The sequence below is a fragment of the Idiotropiscis lumnitzeri genome, chromosome 16 (assembly GCF_059441095.1).
Source record: "Idiotropiscis lumnitzeri isolate Australia: NSW breed Sydney's pygmy pipehorse chromosome 16, RoL_Ilum_1.0, whole genome shotgun sequence".
Taxonomy (NCBI): Eukaryota; Metazoa; Chordata; class Actinopteri; order Syngnathiformes; family Syngnathidae; genus Idiotropiscis; species Idiotropiscis lumnitzeri.
This window is the reverse complement of record NC_142406.1, coordinates 7,636,909-7,658,598: the sequence shown is the minus strand read 5'-3', so window position 1 is coordinate 7,658,598 and position 21,690 is coordinate 7,636,909. Positions and strand designations below refer to the sequence as shown.

Here is a 21,690-nt window from a genome sequence, read left to right as displayed (position 1 = left end):
TGGCTCATTTTGCAACCCGTAGTGCCTCACGACGGCTTTAAAATGCTAAAAAGGTAGCTGTTGTCGTTAAAGTTGATTGTGTCATATTTTCTCTTTTCACAAATATTTCTCTTTCAAGAGATTACAGACTTAAAGATAAGGGGAGAAAAAGAAGCCACTCACGCAGTGTTGAAAGTCATCTGAAATCTAATAAGCGATGCCAGATGGCCTTTAAACCGGGGAGCAGTAAAAGAACCAATTACACCTATCTGATAACTCAAACCTCCAAATAATCTGATCTTTGCTGGACATCCGAAGAAGATTGCAAGAGGGGAGACATTTTGTCCAAGCTCCACTGTGTGCATCGTATCATGTAATGAAATGAATGAATCGAGTCACATGCAATATCTTGGATAAATGAATGGCAAATCCACTAAATCCAAATTTACAAACAGATTCAGCAAGGAAACATCTGTCGACAATATTTCCATTAACTTCTATACACGTTAATGGCAGTGAATGAGTTCAAGTATTTGCATATTGTATGGAACAAAAAATGACTTAAGATAATTTGTTGGGCAACTGGAGCGATTCCTCAACATAGAAAAATCATCTTGAATTACATAGACGTCATGCAGCTAGTGGAATGACAAATATTATCTATCACAAGGAAACCTTCAATTACAGATTTGCGCTACTCTATCGTCACGCGTCATCAGCAAGAACACCCCCCCAGAGTTTCCCTTCACCGCCGCCTTATTGATTTCCTGTTGTCTCCTGCTGATGAAAATTGATCACTATTTCCCCTGAGGTCTCTGTGTGTGTCATTCACAACACAATGTGACATTCTTGCTAGCCTTTACAATGAGGTTTTCATGGATATGGTGTTTCAGCAATGGGGTGAAATTGAATGAAAGCGCGCCCATCTCGGGCAATAATGGTTGTATTTGCGACTCGACACCACCACTCTTAGGACTCTTGTCTGGCACAAGGCGCGCTCTAAAACTGCATAGGGACGGGTTAGACTAAGTTTTTGTATTTCTCGTTTGAGTCTGAGTGCAACTCGATCAAATTCACAAAATTCTGGTGAGGCGGTTGTCTCGCAGACGGATGGTTCAAGCTCCAGCCACAAGCCACAAGCAGGAAAGTGAAATTTCAAAAGACATTTGTGGAAAAACATTCATTCTCTCTTTCTGAGCAGTTTGTTATTTAGGTTTCTTTGTATAGTATCTTTGTACTGTGTGTATATTGTTATGGTTTCAATTAGGGCCGCACGATATTGGAAAAAACTGACATTGCAATTTTTGGGGAGGTTGCGATGTAGATTGTGATATTGAAACTAGAAAAATTTGGGTTGACTAATTAGCAGGGGGGCGTGAGCAAGAAGGTCTGTGTCGTCGCTACAATGTAGAGCATAGTGTAGCGTGCTGCTTTTAAGAAACAAACCAAAAGTTTTTGTGTTCTAAAAAAAAAAAAGAAACATTGCACGTCCTACGTTGTGACTACTGCGCATGGGCACATCGCAATCGCGATGTTCAAACCGCATATAGTGCAGGCCTAGTTTCGATTTAACCTGACATTTTTAAAATGAAATAAATGACCACGAAACATTTCAGTGACCCTCTTAAAGCCCCGATCCCACTCGGCGGTGAACATTTGCGAGTCTTTTTGTCAGTTTGTTCAATGTTGCAAATGTTCCCCAAAGGTTTTTGTAAATTTTTCTTAGTCAGGTAAAACAAAGCCTCACATGAACACACAATTTTTAACCTTTCATCAACGTTTGCCCCCTGCGTGGAATTGGGGCTAAATGACGGCAAAATAGTTTGTCAGGTACATTAAAATCGTTGTACGCTGTCGTGTATAAAGAAACACAACTAATAATATGTTGTTAAAGTACTTTATGTACTTGAAGGTGTAAATGTGGTGTTTGAGAATCACCTGTATAACAAAAATTTGGTTAGAAACCTCACATTGTTTCCTGGAATTTCGTGTTACAAATGTTTATCTCTTTAGGATTTACCTTCTTATACAGTCTCTTACCATAAAAGGACTGATTTACTAAAGCTTTTGCACAAAGTGATTGAAACCTCAAACCTGAGGCAAATTTGAATATTGCATCTGAAAGGCAGATACAAACGAAACACCCATGGTGCTCTTATAAATGTTGCATAGTAAAACCATCATCTTCAAAATTCTCTTTTAATTCCACCGAGCCTTCCCCTACAACTTTCACACCTGCTGCCATCAGCTAGAGTGAACGCGTAATTTCGCGCCCGCCATTTGGGATCGTGGGAAAAAACTTAAAAAGCTTAACATGAGTCTTTTTGCCTCCAGGTGAACATGCGGAGAGGCAACTCTGCCGCGACGCCATCCTGCCTATGCCGGTGATCTGTGAAGTGCCTTGCCCAAAGGATTGTGCCCTCAGTACTTGGACCCAGTGGTCTCTGTGCTCCCACACCTGCTCTGGAAAAAATACAGAAGGCAAGCAGAACAGAGCTCGCTCCATTTTGGCCTACAATGCAGGAGAGGGTAAGTGACACAATGGGAGTTTCATAATGCTTATGCAAAATTTTTGAATAGACCACATAATGCTTGTTAGGGAGAGAAAACAAAACATAATTAAACCCAGTGAATTAATTTATAATTTGCAAAGCCACTTCAAATGAGTTGCTTACTAGTTAAAATGAAATATGTTCTCTGAAGCAACTACAGAGGTGGTGGGACCAATTTCTGTAATGCCGGGGAACCCACAAAAATAAACCTACAGACCTATTGCAAAATTCATAACTGTCATTGTGTCCAGTGTTTCTCACAATATTTTTTTTGTAAGATAATTTTAATTGAAATCAGAATATCGTGAGGGAAATGGCATTAACGAGTTATTGCAAATTTCAATTTCAATCGCAATCGACTTACGCCAATAAATAACAATCAAATGTGTTACTGTACCAGTCAAGTCATCCAAGTAATGTTCTTATGAATACAATTCTTATAATATAATACAAATCTAATATCATAATTTAACAAAAAACAAAAAAAGCAACATGCATTTTTAAAAGTGTCACGATTTATTATAGCAGACAGTACGAGTTAACCGCCTGCTATAGGTAGCAGAAAGAAATAATTCACAGTCACTGTTTTGAGTTTCTGTCAGCTAAAGTAAATATAATTACGTTGAGTGCACACTCGCTTCAAGAAGACAAATACAAAATCAAAACAATGTATTGCAGCATTGTACGAAGCGCACAGTCACACTCGATTGTGAGGGCCCCAAATAATCGTTTTATTTAGAAACAATGTACATTAGAAATGTTTGTGTTTTGCCATTACAACTTGGATAGTTAAATATCATATAATAAAGTAAAGAAGCGGGCCTTTATTTTAGATATTATTTGTGAAATCCATAGGAAGTTTTTTTTTAAATAACTGTGGTCCAAATGGTTGACATTATATAATAAAAAAAAAAAATAATAAATATATATATATATATATATATATATATATATATATATATATACGGGTGTGTGGGCATGTGTGTCAGAGTCGAAATGTGATTTGAGGTTGGAGGAAAAAGTTAGGTAAATTTACTTTAGTATACTATAGGTTGCTCAAAGGTCGGGAGATTTGAAGGCTACAAACTTCATATAGCAAGTAGACAATCTAGCGATGTCTTGGCGTGTCTGGGTGTCTTAAATAGGAGCTTCAGTGATTGGCTAAATTGGAGCCAGCTGCCGACAACACCAACCTGCAAGGTTCCAAAACACACGCACACACGCACTGTTGTGTTGATTCAGCATCGCGCTTGCCCCTCACAAGTGAGTAACCAGTCACAAAACGCGTTCATCACCTTCAACGTAACGCCAGTGAAAAGGTTCACTGTAACTAAGTTGTGATCTGATTGGTTATTGGAACTGTCTATCAACAGTAAAAGCCCCCTTGAGTCACAGAACAGATGCCCGCACGAGTGTATCGGAAGTCCTCGGACAAATAGTGCGTGCTACTGGTGTTTTGAAATCTACCTGGCAACACGAGCTCGCTGAATTCTGATTGGATAAAAACTCTCACTTAAAAATATAACACTTGGATATAATATGACATCAATGTGAAGAATATGATCAGAATTTCTTGATAATGTTAGGCCAGCAGAAAAAGCCTTTACGGCCTTGACCGCTCACCACTGAGTAATAAAAGTTACGTTATTTTTTAAAAACAAATAATCAGTAAAGTAACTAAATTACTTTTTTTGAGGCATCATTGCTCAACGCAATCATTCCAATAATTTTCTGGCTCAGCCAAATTCTTGCTCTTGAGGAATACCTACTCATTAGCTGGAGTACATATTTTTTTAGTGTAATAGGATTCAGAACACAATGCTAGCAATATGTTTAGGACTAACCGCCATGACGTCTGCTAACCAAAGGTTGAGCTGAACTGTATTTTTTTATTTTAAAGTATTACTTGTGAAATGTTACGCACCTGGGCAACATTTCTTGACACTTACCCAATAAAGGACATCTTTATCTTTATTTTGTATTTTCTATTTGGGAATTTAATACACCTCAGTACACTTCTGAAAAAATCGGTTCAATGAACCACTTTTGGGTCTCAACCCATTAGTTGGGGACCACTGATCTAAATCATGCTGAAATTATACAAATAGGTTTTTGTCTTGTTTTACATCCCAACCTACTAAATGCTTGAAAGAACATTTTTCACCTTTGTGATTTGAAAGTGTGGGGGGGGGGGGACCCACAGATGGTTCACGCCTGGCTTGGCAGTTCTCCCAAATTAAATTCATTTTTTGGCCCTACTAAGATGGTGACAGCCTATTTTCGCACTTCTGGAACAAGTTGTTCAACATGCTGTTTCTGGCATGTTCACAGCAACATAGCTGGTGCTGAACGAAGGAAGCATTTCATCCATGAGAATTGACAGACTGATACACATTTGGCTTCGTCTATTCCTGAGCAATTCTGGCACGTGCATTTGCAAACGGCTCGAACATTTATGGTCGATCGTTCTCTCTTATCTACCCATATTCTTTGTTGGAAGTGTACGGAAGAATAGTGTCTTTACTTTATCTCACATTGGTGCCTGTGAGACTGAATTTAACTTTAATATTTATCTTTTTAATTAGCATGTATTACAACAGTGGAGTGAAGGGGCCATGTATTAATAAGGTCCCAACTGAGAGATTCGGCTGGGGTGAAATGTAATTATCGCTCATGTAAATTTTCTCTGTGAAGGACATTACATAGAGGTCAGTACTCATTTTAGTCAGGCTTTCTCCTGTCCATCAGTGACGAACTCGAAGATGACCATCTCCTCGGGGTTTCTCTGCTCCGAAGGTGACAGTGGCCACTAATGACGTGGTTTTTAGCGAAGAAGGTCACATCAAGTGCACTCCCCACCTGAGACCATATTATGCTTACCAGCTTTGTGTTGACATTCTGCCCTTCGTATCTCTATCAATTTTTCCCTCGGGTTAATATAAAACCCCATCGTCAATCTCTTGTGCCTAAGAGCTAAAAATCAATTAAAAGTTCATCTATAGCGCTATTAACTCATTCACTACCAGCAAAGTAAAAAAAAAAGGAAAAAAATCCAATTGTATCTTTGACGTCTTTAACCGTCAATGGCAGTAAATGAGTTAAGACTCAGACATCACAATCAAGTTTTTGCTTCAAAGCTTTCTAGCTATTATTCAGTTCCTTCCAAGTTATGACAGAGCATGCTTCCAGAATTTCTGTGCAATGCTGCCAAATCAATGATTTGTCCGTGTTATACTTATTTTATAATAGTTTAATAACATCAAGATTACTTGTACAAACCACAGTTAGTCAAAAAAAAAAGAAAAAGTTTATGCTTCAAAGGTTTCTAGCTATTATTCTGTTCCTACCACGTTTGGACGGCCAGAATTTCTGACCGATGCTGCCAAATCCATGATTTGTCCATGTTTTACTTATTTTGTCATAATGTAATAACATTAAGATTACTTATACAAACCACACTATTATTCCAAAAAAAAAGGGTTTTGCTTTAAAGGTTTCTAGCTATTATTCTGTTCCTTCCAAGTTAAGACAGATCATGCTTCCAGAATTTCTGTGCAATGCTGCCAAATCCATGATTTGTCCATGTTATATGTATTTTAGAATAGTGTAATAACATCAAGATTTCTTGTACAAACCACACTGTGAGTCAAAAAAGAATACTGTGTGACTAGCTGGTTTAGTTTCAAGTGAGTTGAAATTCAGTGCTCAGGAGAAGAGAGAACAATCAATGAGAAAATTTTAAATAAAGTAAAGCAAAGTAGCATCACCAGAACCAAATCAACAACTCTCAATTCTAATAAGCCTTCGGGTAACAACATTTAACTGATGCTGACATCAATACACGTCCTTGAATAGGTGGAATCCAGTGTCCCAATATCAGTACCCTGCAGGAGGTGAGGAGCTGCAATGACCACCCATGCACTGTGTACCACTGGCAGACGGGTCCATGGGGTCAGTGCATAGAGGACTCCTCCATCCCAGTGACCAACACCTCGATGGGCCGCGCACATGGAGACGATTCCTCATGCTCAGTAGGAATGCAGACGCGTAAAGTCATCTGTGTCCGGGTTAATGTGGGCCAGGTTCCTCCGAAAAAGTAAGTTATTCTCCAAAAATACCGTTCATCTGTCATTCAGTTTTGTGCAGATTTTATTTGGTGTTCTGTACAATGACGTGTTGAAGAGACTTCATTTGTGATGTTCATCAAACTCGTTATGACCGAATGGTCAAATGTAGGTACAGCACACATGGATTTGTTGAGTCATTTGTGTCATTCAGACTTTTAATCTTAGTGCCAAATCTTATTTGGGTGTAACACTATAGGCCTATTTTGGTAGACTGGTGCCCGTGCACCGTAAAAAGTGTGTTACTTCCTTTTCATGCCAGCGCAAGTCTAGTGTTTAGAGCCGTGTTGCACGTCTCTGGTAAGTTCCGGCGCAGAGATTTGCTTCATAGGCGACTCATCTGACAATTTGGGTGCTCGGCGTGAAAAAAAGCTGCTTTTCCATTTTTTGGTTCACCATGTTTGTGAATTTGTTAGACGCGCTACGCTATACTCGGCTTTCTTGCCTCGTTCCCCATCACATCTGCAAATTAGGTTACCAAACATAGATTTTAGACTAAACGGAGATGCAAGTGATCTAACTCAATTTTGATGGATTTGATTGGGGCGCAGCCAGACAAATTTGGCGCTCTGCCGATGTGCGTGGTGGACGTTATGATATTTAATTTAGAAAAAAAGACACCAGGGTGAGACAATCCCTATGAATCATTGTAGAAATCATTTCATAAAACGGATCATAATAATAGGCGGCACGGTGGTCGACTAGTTAGCACGATGGCCTCACAGTGCAGAGGTCGTGGGATCGATTCCGGGTCCGGCCTTCCTGTGTGGAGTTTGCATGTTCTCCCCTTGCTAGTGTGGGTTTTTTTTTCCAGATACTCAGGTTTCCTCCCACATTCCAAAAACATGCATTGTAGGCAAACAGTTCAGGGTGTACCCCGCCTACTGCCCGAAGACAGATGAGATAAGGCACCATTTGGCCACATCACATGCACGTCAAATAACGTCATTTGCAAGGGGAGATCTTGCAGTCTACCTGCCAATGTCGAGCACGGACCCCAGCGTAGTTTTGTTATTGCTGTTTCCACAATCTCCATCTCACATTGCATCCGGGCCGCCCTGATTTTGATGCAAATGATGGTTGTCACTAGGATTGGCTGGGTTTAAGACTACTTCTATCCCACAACGGCGCACAAAGGTGCCGCAAATGTGCCCTATGTGTCTTTCTCCCTTTCTGGTTTGTCACAGTCACATTATTGTGGCAGAGATGATTAGCTCCTTTCCAACTGTGTTTAAACATCCGGGTCTATTTCATCTCTGAAGGTCTGCTGGGACCATGGCTGATGTATTTATTTATTCATCAGAAGGTATTATTTGGCAGCAGAGCAGCTCCGCTCCAGCGAACCCACCAGCCCCCATGCGGTGTATGAAAATGACTCTATTTTGTTATTCTGGCATAATTTGCCAGATTATAGCAACATGCTGCACAGTGAACTGGTGCCACAGGATATTTTTTCACATCAGTGGAGACAAGTGTGCCAGGGTTAACCAGCTGTGACCACGATTAGAAGTCTGCCACCAAAGAACATGAAATTATATATATAATAATAATAATAGGCATGCCATTGGTTCAAATCAGATATGTGTGTCACGTCTCTTCAATAGAGAGAGATTCTAAAGGCCCTCGCAGAGACAGGGGTCCAAGTGATGTTTTTTTTTCATTGGTCTCCCGTCCCCTAGCGGCACTCATGCTGATCAATGTAATATTCAGTGTTCATTTTCTGAGTCTTTTCATTGAAATTAAATTTGGGAAGCTTACAAATAAAACAGCATAAGCATTAATAGACTGGTCAGAGAAATCCCATCCTTATTATCAATCAATGACGTGTGGTGAGCTGAGACGAGGATAATATTCAACCAACATGATGCAATTCTGCACTAAATATCATGAGAAGACTGAGAAATGGTGCCCCCGAAGCAGAAATAACCAAAAAGCGAGGAAGAAAGAATAATGCAGTTGTTTCTGTTCATTTCACTTTATCAAATCTGTATACAGAACATCATATTATACATCGTACAATATGTAAATTTGCGCTGAGAGGCTTTTACCAGGCTAGGGAATCATCATCATCAGAATCATCTGACTGAATGCTTCAAGGAATGACATTGCAGCAATCTGACTTTTAGAAAAAAAAATGAATCCAATATTCCCACGGCAATTTCTTTCTTGACTGATAATGACAAATCAGATTATTCTTATTCTTATATTATATTACTATTATTATTTTTATTATCCTTATTTTTAGTGTTCACCAACTACGGTAAAATAGACGTCAGACTGTCAAGGACACTAACGCATATTTGGTGAGTGAGAATGTCACTGTTGTTGCAAATGTTTTTTCAGGTGTCCAGAGAACTTGCGTCCAGACACTGTCAGGCCCTGCTTATTGCCTTGCAAAAGAAACTGTTTGCTCACCCCATACAGTGACTGGAGCACCTACCCGTCAACATGTCAAAAAGGTCAGCTTCACGTTTGAGATTATGAAATATGTCGAAAATAAGTGAAACACACATTTTTTGGGGGGTTGTTGGGACATGTGACGTTTAAGTGGAAGCTCTGCGTGAAGCAAAAAAATTATTAAAGGCAAGCTGGTAATGATGCTTTAAAAGTTTTAGTCTAGCCCAGAGGTGGTCATTACGTCAGACTAACGGACCGGTCCATCACTGACAAACGTCTGTTTTGGTGATGATTTTAAAAAGTGACAAACGATTCACTTATGGAAGAGCATTTTTGTCTGTCAGTGGAATCGTCACTATCCGGGTTAAGTACCAATTAGGGCTCTGTAATTAACTGAAATTCAATTACGATTGTGATAATTACACTCAACAATGACAAAATTGGCATAATCATAAAAAATAATTATTATATACAGTATAGCTTATTCGACATATGACATTATTAGTAGTAGTCATTTGACAATGTCTAATACTATAGTGTGTATACTTAAGTTCAGAATTTGAGCGTTCAAATTGAAATTGTTTATTTAAATGTCGCAACAGTTCTAGGCATTTTAGAAATGTATAACGAGTGAACTACAATGCACTGTTTCTTTATACAAGGACACCATCATCAAAATGTTGCTTAATTTTTTTAAATTGCTTAATAATAAAATTCATTTGATTTGTCTAAATATTGTTTTCATTTATCCATTTTTTTGTTTTGTAGCAAAAAAAACCCAAACTAAATAATTGTTTGAATAATCGTGATTTCAGTTATTACTAAAATAATCGTGATTCATATTTTTTTCATAATTGTGCAGCCCAAGTACCAACTGACCACTTAGATCCGTTTTAATGATGTGTTTTTTGGGACGGTGGGGTGGTAGTGGGGGGAGGTTAGGGACTGATGGGCCGACTTCTGACGGACTAACTGATGAACTGACTGATGGGCCGACTTCTGACAGACTAACTGATAAACTGACTGACGGACTGACCTAGTGATGATTATAATTCAATGAGGGACCGCCAAAATTTAATAAAATGCTCACCTCTGGTCTAGCCTAGTCTGTGACATGTGGATTAACATCGTCTGAAAAATCATTGAAGCCTTCAAAGCATTAGCGCCATGTAGAAACCAAACATCCAACACTAGTATAAAAGTGTTGAATATTTCAGAGAAAAGAAAATATGCGACAACTACTGGGCTATAACCTCATATTCGGTGTCACATTGCACCAACATTTAAAAATTGTGCGTAAACTTTTTATATCCACTGTAGATATTGGACCTCAAGAAAACCTTAAGAATATTTTTATTGTTTGCAATATATTGTCATTTGGTTACCCACAGGTGGTAAGACAAAGAAGAAGCAATACAGAAAACGCATTATCATCCAGTTACCAGCCAATGGAGGCCAAGAGTGTCCAGAAGTACTGACCCAAGAAAGAGAGAGTGATGCTCCCTCAGTCTGTCCCGGTTTCAGGTAAATGTCATTTTTCATTGTTCCAACCAGCAACTGACACTTCAGCAATTATACTCTTTGTGGAAAAGTTTATCGCAGACGCTTTAATAGACATCTTTATTCATTACGCTGTTTATCCATTAGTTGCAGCTCAAATATTATACATGATCGGAATTTCCCGAGCAGTAATTATAATTATTCACTGTGCTAACATGGGCCTAAATATTTTGTCACCAAATGATGCATGGTTTGAAATACAAATATTTTGTTTTCAATCTCATTCTATTTCATTAGATGGAAAACACATAAATGGCGAAGATGCCAAATGGTTCCATGGTCAGTTCGTCAGGACAGCCCCGGAGCTCAGGAAAACTGTGGATCGGGCCTGCAGGTTCGAGGTGAGGAGACACACTCGAATGCGGAGTTTGTAGTTTGGGATTTTTCATGATGGTTATTTCTTATTTAGTTTTGACTTTTGTTTTGTAAATGTGGTTTTTTTTTTTGTCAAAATGGTTCTTTTTAGTTTTGTTTTTAGTTATATTTTTAGTTTTTTTTTTAAACGATACATTATTGTATATTGAGTTTTAGTTTGTTCTATAAAAAGTATTTGGTTAATATATTTTTTCAAAAGCATTTTTTTTTTCATTAATGAAGATTTTTTTTTCAATTTTTTTTTATTTTGATAGCTTGCGTTAACTATAATAACCTTGGTACGCACACATTATTAGGTCTACAATGAGTCAATACTTCCTCTTTTATGAGTTAAAATTGACCACTAACTGCTCCTTTGTGATGACTTGCTGAGGATAACATGAATGCATGTGAGAATACTGGCAGACAGTTAACATGCAGAAGTGTACTCTCGCTCTTTGTCTCTGGCATATCCAGTCCATTATCTAATTCAATGATAAGTATCCTGCTCCCCCACTTTGATGCCTCTTGTCATGATTTACCATTACCTGTCACTCTGCACTCAGAGTGGAGAGAGACAATTCAATATAAGCTTCTTTCTGTTCACCGGTTTACTCAATACTGATTAAACTTTTTTTCCCCCCATTACGTCTACAATTTCCATGGTAGATGTGTTTTAGTAGACCTAATCAGTTCTCGTTCGATGTCTTGTTTAACGGTATTTTAGCCGTACTGTAATGTGAAAATAAATGTGACAATACCACAATGTTGTTAAGAAGCTTTTTTTTAACACAGGGTGAAAAACTACATCGACAGAAACATTGAGTCTGCCAATTGAAATAAAAAAATACTTTTGGTGTGGTTCTGGAGAGAGCACCATGGTTTGTTTTTTTCAATCGCAACACATGCAACTTGCATATCAAATTAGATGTATATTTATGAAATAGTTTATGATCTAGTAATACTTTTGAATTGACATGTATATTTCGATCTGGAAATCATGACAACCTCTTCTGACTCAACAAATTCAAGAACTTTCCAGAAATTATCCGCCTTGATTATACACATCCAAATATCCATATCGTGAAAAAGTAATTTAGTCAATTTTTCTTCAATTTTTGAAACGTTGACATTAATGGGGTTCCCGCCTCACAGAAATCGCATTAACATGATTTTTAATTTTTTTTTTTTAAATTGCAAAATTGGACATGTTTTCACAGGACAGTTTTTACAATTCAATGTTCACATATGAATATTTCTACAACAAAATAGCTAAAAGTTGTGGCAATGCCTTCTTGAAAAGTGGCATCATGTCTCTCATCCCCGTAGCTGTTTCGTGTCGGAAGCAGGATGGCGGACAAGCTGATGTTGAAGCTTGTTTGAAGTTCTCCAGGTCCATGCCGCCTCTCACCCAGCTCTGCCAGCTGCCCTGCCAAGAGGACTGTCAACTGAGCAGCTGGTCCAAATTTTCCCCTTGCACAGCTGATTGTGTGGGTGTCAGGGTTCGCAAGCGGATGCTTGTGGGTAAGTAATTCACAAAATATTATGCGGGAAGAAAATAGTGTCATTAGAAAATGCCATAGCTGGAAAAGTCAGTGTTATTTTCCTTAAGATTATTTTTTTTTTCTTATATTTTTCCAAATACAGTATGAACATTCTGAAGCAGGAGATTATCTACTGATCTTTTCTTTTCTGCAGGTAAGAGCAAAAAGCGAGACCAGTGTAAGAACCACCAGATGTATCCACTGAGTGAGACTCAGTACTGCCCGTGCAACAAATACAATGCTCAGCCTGTGGGCAACTGGTCCGACTGTATACTTTCCGAGAGCAGCCGGATGGAAGGTCAACTCGGCATGAAGGTCCAGGGCGATATCAAGGAATGTGGTCAAGGGTATCGATACCAAGCTATGGGTTGCTATGACCAGGATAACCGCATCGTGGAGACGTCACGCTGCAACAGTCATGGTGAGTAGGAGCTAAAATAATATTGACTATTTAAATAATTATTTGATTGTATTATTATTATATAAATTATTATGATTTATTTCTGATTTATTATATACATAATTTTAAAAAGTAGATTTTTAAATAATTCTAGCGGACCGAAATAAGTTGAAATTGCAACGCAGGTTTTGCTGCACACCTGACATGGGGTTCCATTTTAAATTCAAAATTTTAAAAGACAGAAAATGTGACGTAGTCCACTCAAAGTGTTTTAACTGATCACAGATGTCACGGGAACAAAAAGAAACCCTGACAAATGACCTCTTTCTCATTTTGGAATGCATTTTTAATGGAGCTAATTTCAAAGAAAGACTGAAGTGGGACACAGCTGGAGACTACCAATTATACGTTTTGAGAGCTCACTTCTCTTCTTGCTTGCACTTGCATGCAAAATGCAATAATTAAACTGACCCAAACTCATTCACTGCCATTGACGGGAATAAAAGCCGAAAAGCACATTAATTTTACCTGGGCTGGAGTTAAAAAGTAAGGAAGTAAGTATGTCACTTGACCTAGCTCTTAGTCTATATTGGGGCACTAAAATCCAAAATCCGTCAGGCCACTTGGATCCATATGAACATAGCTTGGTATTTGCCACCAAGAGGAGGAAAGGGAATTTAGAATTACAGATCAGTCAGATCTGGAAGATATCAAAGCGCTTGGAAGAGGCACATCTATGCTTGTTCAATGAAAAAGTTACCTAGTTGTGAGTCTGAGCTTTTTACTCCTAGTATGGGGTTGTTTTATGGTGACTGGCTGCGACTGTAACAAAAACTGCTGTCAGCTTTCACTCTGATTTTCGCATCCTTTGATTGTTGCTTTTATTCCACAAATATTCTGTGGATGAAACACAATACTGTCTGGTCTTTCCAGCCACTTTATTCCCTTAGGCTGCACCGTTAAGCCATTGCAGTTTTGTTTGTATTTGGCAGTATATTGAATTAGATGGCAAGATCACAAACTTAAAGGAACAATGACGGTGCTTTACCACTTGGGGATAGGGATTGTGCAACGCACAATTTTTTTGTAGTACAACATAAAGTACTTTAAAGGCAGCTAACTGGGTTGCGTGAGGGACAGCTGTGCCGAATGACGTTTCCTGAAATCCGCAATCAACTCTAGTGTTGAGCATGTTCAGCTGCAGGTTGTACTGGCTGCACCAGAACACACTGTGAAACCTTAATGGACATCTCAATTAAAGTAAAACAGTTAAGATACATTTTTGTAGCATCTTAGTTGTTATGATAATAAGAACATTTTGGAGCATTTTGTACTGGTACGGCGGCACGGTGATCGACTGGTTAGCACTGGTCAGCCTCTCAGTGCAGAGGTCGAGGGATCCATTCCGGCTCCGGCCTTCCTGCTCCGGTTTCCTCCGACATTCCAAGAACATGCATGGCAGGTTGATGGGACACTCTAAATTGCCCCTAGGTATGAGTGTGAGTGCGGATGGTTATTAGTCTATGTGTTCCCTGCGATTGGCTGGCAACCAGTTCAGGATGTACCCCGCCTACTGCCCGAAGATAGCTGGAATAGGCTCCCGCTCCCCTGCGACCCTTGTGAGGAGAAGCGGTACTGATAACGGATGGATTTGTACTGGTTGGTCTACACCTACTGATAATATAGTTTAAAATTTGTATTGGTGACACAGAAATAGGACTAACTGGTCACAACGGGCAAGGGTCAAACCAACAACCTTGGATTCAGATGCGACACATCAACTTTGCAGTTCGGCCGGACTGAGTTAGCAGAGTGATTGTCCCTCCATGTGGGTTCGACCTTCACCTATGTCACCAAATTGAAGTGTCCTGAAGCAATACAATGAACCCAAAGTTGATCCTGACCAGTGACACAGCTAGACTTTTATCTTGTCGGTATTCAGAATCATCACCATTGTTGATAAGGCCGATGACATGGTGTGGTCGTATGTGTGGAGGAAGCAGTGGGGTGGTTCCCTTCAGCTTAATCTGCTGTGTCCTGTCACCAAAAATATGTTTCTGTAAAAAAAAAAAGGAACATTACAATACAAGACATTTTTATTTATATATTTTGTGAAAAAAGGCACATGTTCCATTAGAAACAGAATAATAATTCATTTCGTTCATGTTCAAGTCCAGTTGAGTCTTTAATACGTTTTCAAATGCCAAAGCCTCAAACTGCTGACTGAAGTCAAGTTATGTACTTTCACTGTCATATTGTTCATAGGATACATTGAGGAGGCTTGCATCATTCCCTGTCCGTCTGACTGTAAACTCAGTGAGTGGTCCAACTGGTCACGATGCAGCAAGTCATGCGGCAGTGGCGTCAAAGTCCGATCAAAATGGCTCAGAGAAAAACCATACAATGGTGGAAGGCCTTGCCCCAAACTTGACCACGTCAACCAGGTGATTTATCTCACAGTACAGCAGACTGTAGTTTCACAAGGTTCACTTATTAAATGTAAGTTTTTACAAATACTGTATTCAATATTCTGGAAATGAGAATAATTTCACTGACATTGCTGTTTTTCTTCTCTTTTTGGTGTTTAATGCACTTCTACCACAGGCACAAGTAAGTACTTAATTGTCTTCATTGATGATACAGTTTTCCCCCCTGCATACTTGCATACTGTAGTATTGTATAAAAATTCATACCGAGTCCAATCAGGTATTGTTGACATTTGCTTAAAAAAGGTTTACGAAGTGGTGCCGTGTCTCAGTGACTGCGGGCAGTATATTTGGGTGGTCGAGCCATGGAGTGTATGGAAAGTTAGCAGTGTGGACCTGAAGAACAACTGTGGTGAAGGCGTTCAGACCAGAAAAGTCAGGTAAAGATTTTTCTAAACAACACAAGATTATCAAATACTATAGATCAGTGGACCCAACCTTTTTTCTGATCGTTTTATTGGCACACAGATTTAGATTTAGATTTTTAGACAGCAAGTGCCTTTATTTATTATTATTATATTCATGATATCTGCATTTTGGCCTCGTAATCAAGCACATGGAATTCTTTCTCACGATTAAGGCAAGAAATGATAATGTTTTGTATGACAGGTGTATGCTGAATACGATAGATGGCCCCTCAGAGCAGGTGGAGGACTACCTGTGTGACCCGGAGGAGATGCCACTGGGAGCTCGTAACAGCCAGCTGCCCTGTCCAGAGGACTGTGTGTTATCAGACTGGGGGGCCTGGAGTCCATGTCCATTGGTGAGAATAACATGGACTGTATATTTAATGACACTCATTAGCTATTTATTTATTAGCTTATATTCTTCATAGTTTTTATAAAAGACCATCTTTTACGGCCACATTTACACTACAGCAGGGGTCTTCAATCCTGTTCCTGGAGGGCCGGTGTCTTGCCTGTTTCCCATCTCTCCCTGTTGCAACACACCTGATTTAAATGATCAGGATTGTTATCTAGCTTCTGCAGACCTTGCTGATTATCTGATGGAACAGATGGAAAGCGGGCAGGACACAGCTCCGTGGAGGAACAAGATTGAGGACATTAAGGTATGTTCCAAGTGGCGAAGGCAGTCCACCGTGGACAAAACAGGGAGGGAAGGGATGGCCAAACATGACAGGCCGTGATTGCCGTGGATGCCGAGCGAGGTGTTTAAACTGTGAAAACGTTAGACACGGGCGGTCACGGTGAGGAGGAAAAACGGTCGGACTTGGTAAAGCAAGGTAACTACACATAACAGTACGTGATAGGGAGTAGCCTAACATAACTTGGAGGTGTTCTGTCGTGGGATGGGGAGCTTATGTATGCTCCGGCAATTCATATGGCAAGCCGTGTGTTTAATTTGTTGTTTTTGTTCATGACACATAATGTTGAATGTACCTAGTGGTTGTGAAAAGGTTACATAGAAGACTTCCAACAGACTTACTTGTCAAAGTGTAAGTGACAATTTCTGCAACTCACTGTGAATTACAGCAAGCACCGCCATTTGATTGCTGTCACCAAATCATATCTGTTGCTACTGCATTTGTTTGATGTAGTTATCATCTTAAATTACTAGAAAGCGATTTTGTAATATATGTTTTACATGCGTATAATTATTACTGTACACCTTAAAATTCCTACGTAACTATGGAGTAGTAGTAGTTAACGAACGTATCAGTGCCATTAGCGCATGGGCAGATGAGCAATGTAGGCATTTCCATTTTCCCGTACTTCTGAGAAACAAAAGTAATAAAATGAAAATAAGTATGCAGATACGAGTTACATTTTCGAGCCAATTACCATTGATGCCACATCGCAACTTGTGATGGTGTTTAAACTGACCTCGTGGCCTAGCCGGAGTTCACGAGAGTGGGTCGCTGGGTAAGACATTATGCAATAGTTTGATTCCTTTCCACCAGTAGAGGGTACTAATAGATATAGAGACAGATAGTTTGGATGCAGTTCAAAGATGGATTTAGACTTAATGTCTTTAAGTCTTAAGGACGAGGTCACAACCACCAAATCGGGGCAAGAAAAATCAGCTTTTTAAACGCTATCATCATGTAATAATCAAGTGTGTAATATTCTCAGGTTTGTGCTCTACAAAGAAAACTTTCCTCAGTTCCAACCATCTTAATCTATCGGTCAAAATATCCATCTAATATTTATTTGTTCCTCAGCCATGTCATGGGAATAGTACACGAGAGAGAAAGGCTTACCCAATCAGGCAACCCGGAGAGGAGAAGGAATGTCCCCCAACCAGTGAAGCAGAGTTTTGCAAACTCAACAGCAATTGCTTCCACCATTCCTACAACATCACTGGTGAGACCGAAGTAGCTTGGACAATCGTGTATTCTTCTATGAGAACAGTTTATACTGGATGAATACTGACTGCTGGGTATGCCTGAATATAAGAAAACCTTGTTTCTCCTTTGATGTCTGGTCTGTGAAGATTGGAGTACTTGTCAACTGAGTGATAGAGCCGTCTGTGGAAATGGTATCAAAACCCGCATGCTTGACTGCGTGCGGAGCGACGGAAAATCGGTTGACCTGAGGTTCTGTAAAGAGGTGGGTCTGAGGTTTTTTTTTGTATCTTACTCTCACTAATAAAGTCGAAGTTAATTCAAATAATTGTATTTCAGCTTGGCCTTGAGAGGAAGTGGCAAATGAATGCTTCCTGTGTTGTGGAGTGCCCTGTCAACTGCCAGTTGTCGGAGTGGTCGGCATGGTCCGACTGTACACATAAATGCGGACTACAAGGTATGTGGGGTTCAGTTATTTTTTTCAGTGGTGTCAACTTGGCTTTGGGCCAGAGGGTTGCACTCATTCACCGCGATCGACAGGTATACAAGCCAAAAAGTCCATGTTTTTGACCTAGACTGGCAGTGAAGTTGAAAATCTCAAAATTGGGACTGCTGACTAGCTTGATCTATCTATTATCTATCTATCTATCTATCTATCTATCTATCTATCTATCTATCTATACATCCATCCATCCATCCATCTATCTAATTGGGTATGGACATTACCATATTTGAGAACATCTGCATGAAATGGAATTTTAACAGAGCTTTTTCCATACAGCAGTATACTTCTTTTGACTGTTGTGAGTGAGCTGTCAGCGCCATCACATAGGTATTAAGGTAATGGTTCTAATAAGAAGTGCTTCATGGTGTGAGAAACAATTCTCACATCTGATAACCAACTGAAAGGGAGATAATGTATCCTCCCAAATGCTTCTGTAGGATCGGGTCACTCATCGACAATCGTCAATTATGAGTTCTGTGGGCACTCAGAGTGCACTTTGCACTGCAGCAGGCAAATTGTATTATATTCTTTTTCTATTATATATATATATATATATATATATATATATATATATATATATATATATATTCAGTGCATAGATGCAGGATTTGTATCCAACCGACAGCACCAATGTCCATAAACTGATAACTTCAAACAGCAGCTGTCGCTTTCCTGTCTTCCTGCTGGTGTCCTGGACACTCCTCATCAAACATAACCGTATGTTAAATTTCAGCATATCTATCAACATCCTGAGGCAAATATCTTTTCTGCCTCTTTTCCCTTGTCTCTAGGCAAGCTCTGGAGAACAAGGACAGTCATCCAGGCTCCCCAGGGTGACGGGAGGCCATGCCCAACACAGATGCAGCAGTGGAAGCCGTGCCTTGTGAAGCCCTGTTACAGCTGGAGATACAGCGTGTGGTCTGAATGCAAGTCAGAGGTTAGATGGTCTCCTGTTAGCTGTAGCTATTATATTTTATACATATCACATATTTTGAATATCTACATTCAAGAACTCGAATATGTCATTTGGAGTAAAATAATGAGCCATATCTATCAATCGGTTGATTAGGTGTAGTAGACTAGGCAGTGTCGCGACTAAAGAATTTGAGCCAAAACTACATTTCAGTTTGTGTGGGAACAGTTAACATGTTATAACACATTTTCTTTGATTCCAGGGTGCAAGATGTGGTGAAGGCTTGCGGTTCAGGAACATTTCATGCTTCGTGTCAGATGGTTCTGATCTACAGGGAAGTCTTGTGGACGATGAGCTGTGTGGAGAACAAGAACCAGTGGTGGAAGGAGATACACAGATCGTACTACAGGAGTCCTGCACAGTACCTTGCCCAGGTAAAATCGCACTCTGGGCAATAGATGAGTGAATTGGTATAGGTGCTATTTCATGAAATGATTCAATTCACTTCAATTCTTTTAGGGGAATGCTACCTGACAGACTGGACTGTTTGGAGTCCATGCCAGTTAAGCTGTATTGGTGGGGATGATCTGGGTTTTGGGTCAGTGCAAGTCCGCTCTCGAGCTGTTGTGGCTCAAGACCCTGAGAATCTGCTTCAGTGTCCGGAACAGGAGCTGGAGGCTCGGCCATGTACAGGTCAAATTGACATACGGCCTTACTGCTAAAACTTGATTTCAGTTATTAGTGTTGACTTAATGATTCTGTCCAAGACCGTCTTTTCTGTAATATCATTAGAAATGACTGAGTTTCTCAAAGATCTAAACAGAACATTCTCCCTTCAGAGGGGCAGTGTTTTGAATACACCTGGCGAGCTGGGTCATGGAGAGGCTCTTCCCGACATGTCTGGTGCCAGCGTTCTGATGGACTGAATGTCACAGGTGACTTCTCCAGTTGATATACAATTTACAGTGAATCCCCACTCATGGCTGCGTTTCTGGGTGTTTTTGATATGGCTTTGCTCTGCACGGCAGCATTTTAACATGCATTTGTAGATGTCATGATGAAATCATGTTAATTACAGGCGGGTGCCCAACAACAGCTAAGCCAATGGCTGACCGATCCTGTGACCCACCCTGCACCAAAGCACGTTCCTTTTGTACAGAGGTGGGTTCTACAACAAACAGTAACATGCTAAAGAGTGGATGGCATACAGAAATGCTGTAGAATTAATTGAAATGTAGCAAATGTACAATTTACGGCCATTTTTTTTTCTTTTTCACCTGTCCTGCTTATCCTGAGTTTGATCTAAACCCGCTTTATTGTGATGGATATTTTTTTGCAAAATGCAGTATGGCAGGTTTGGTGTACAGTACACCCTCTGGACATAACGAGGTTTGAGCAGAAACAAGAGAAAATATACATCATAAGAGACACACAAACAGAGATCAAAAGCTGCATAAAACAGTATTGCAATAACAGTCCTGTATTCATGTTTTTATTACATCATTTTCAAAATAGTGAAATTCAGACAAGTTGTTCCGGTTTGTTCTATAGGTTGGCAGCTCTGTATTCGCCACCCTCTGTCATGTTGCTGATATTACACCCAAGTAGTTGCTTTGCATTTTTGTCTTTCCTGCATATACCAGGGGTCTTCAATCCTGTTCCAGGTCCCTGCTGTAACACACCTCATTCAAATGATCAGGATCTTTATCCAGCTTTTGCAGACATTGTTGATTATCTGTTCATTTGAATCGGATACGTTGCAACAGGGAGAGATGGAAACAGGTAGGAGAGTGGACCTCGAGGAACAGGATTGACGGCCCCTGGTGTATACTGTTTCTCAATATAAACAAACACACCAACTATGCAAACAAACACTATGTGAATATTTACTCTCAAATGTAAGTGGAACACCCAAGCGGTAGATCCTGCTCACCTTATTAAGTCAAGCAGTGGTCCGTTGTTGTTTTATAACTGCACTCTCTCTTTGTGTCAGTCGGGTGTTTGCGGTTGTGAGGAGGGCTACACAGAAGTGATGACTTCTGACGGCCTACTAGACCAGTGCACTGTTATCCCAGTGCTGGAGATCCCCACTGCCGGTGACAACAAGGCAGATGTCAAGACTATCCGAGCCTTCAACCCCACCCAGCCGGCCGTCAGCTCACCTGGCAGGGTGGGACGCACCTGGTTTCTGCAGCCATTTGGTCCAGGTTGACACCCTCCCCACAGATCTTTCTTGCAATGTCAATTTCAATGAAGGCACAGCTCATTATCATTATTACAACGATATGGTACATTAGTTAAGGATATTTTTTATTTTATTTATTCAATTTTTATTTTTAAACAAGCAGAGACCTTGTCATCATGACGTCACACGTATTTCCAGGCTGTCAAAAGGCAGAGCTTTTTCAGATGGCACCACAAGTAAACAGATCATTACAGGAAGTTTGACCAAGGCAGAGTGATTGAGAAAAACTGCAAATTGCTCGTGTGGTCATTTTAGCCGTCTTCTCACCTGTCATATGAACTGTCGTGTGAACGTGTCAGTTCAAAAGAAGATGTCACGTGAGGCAA

At 39.9% G+C, this 21,690-nt stretch overlaps 1 protein-coding gene across 1 annotated transcript in view; it reads left to right on the top strand.

Annotated features, from left to right (window-relative positions):
- LOC148321116 (thrombospondin type-1 domain-containing protein 7A-like) overlaps positions 1-21,690 on the top strand; it is a 70,450-nt gene that overhangs the window by 43,552 nt on the left and 5,208 nt on the right. The window contains exons 7-26 of the mRNA XM_088318907.1: positions 2,314-2,508; positions 6,387-6,627; positions 8,999-9,114; positions 10,444-10,576; positions 10,850-10,953; positions 12,296-12,490; positions 12,665-12,931; positions 15,176-15,354; positions 15,515-15,520; positions 15,643-15,776; positions 16,006-16,159; positions 17,579-17,720; positions 17,851-17,966; positions 18,041-18,158; positions 18,998-19,143; positions 19,382-19,553; positions 19,639-19,812; positions 19,959-20,054; positions 20,198-20,280; positions 21,113-21,326. Coding sequence (XP_088175033.1) covers positions 2,314-2,508; positions 6,387-6,627; positions 8,999-9,114; positions 10,444-10,576; positions 10,850-10,953; positions 12,296-12,490; positions 12,665-12,931; positions 15,176-15,354; positions 15,515-15,520; positions 15,643-15,776; positions 16,006-16,159; positions 17,579-17,720; positions 17,851-17,966; positions 18,041-18,158; positions 18,998-19,143; positions 19,382-19,553; positions 19,639-19,812; positions 19,959-20,054; positions 20,198-20,280; positions 21,113-21,326 — 2,985 coding nt within the window. The remainder of the gene's footprint in view (positions 1-2,313; positions 2,509-6,386; positions 6,628-8,998; positions 9,115-10,443; positions 10,577-10,849; positions 10,954-12,295; positions 12,491-12,664; positions 12,932-15,175; positions 15,355-15,514; positions 15,521-15,642; positions 15,777-16,005; positions 16,160-17,578; positions 17,721-17,850; positions 17,967-18,040; positions 18,159-18,997; positions 19,144-19,381; positions 19,554-19,638; positions 19,813-19,958; positions 20,055-20,197; positions 20,281-21,112; positions 21,327-21,690) is intronic.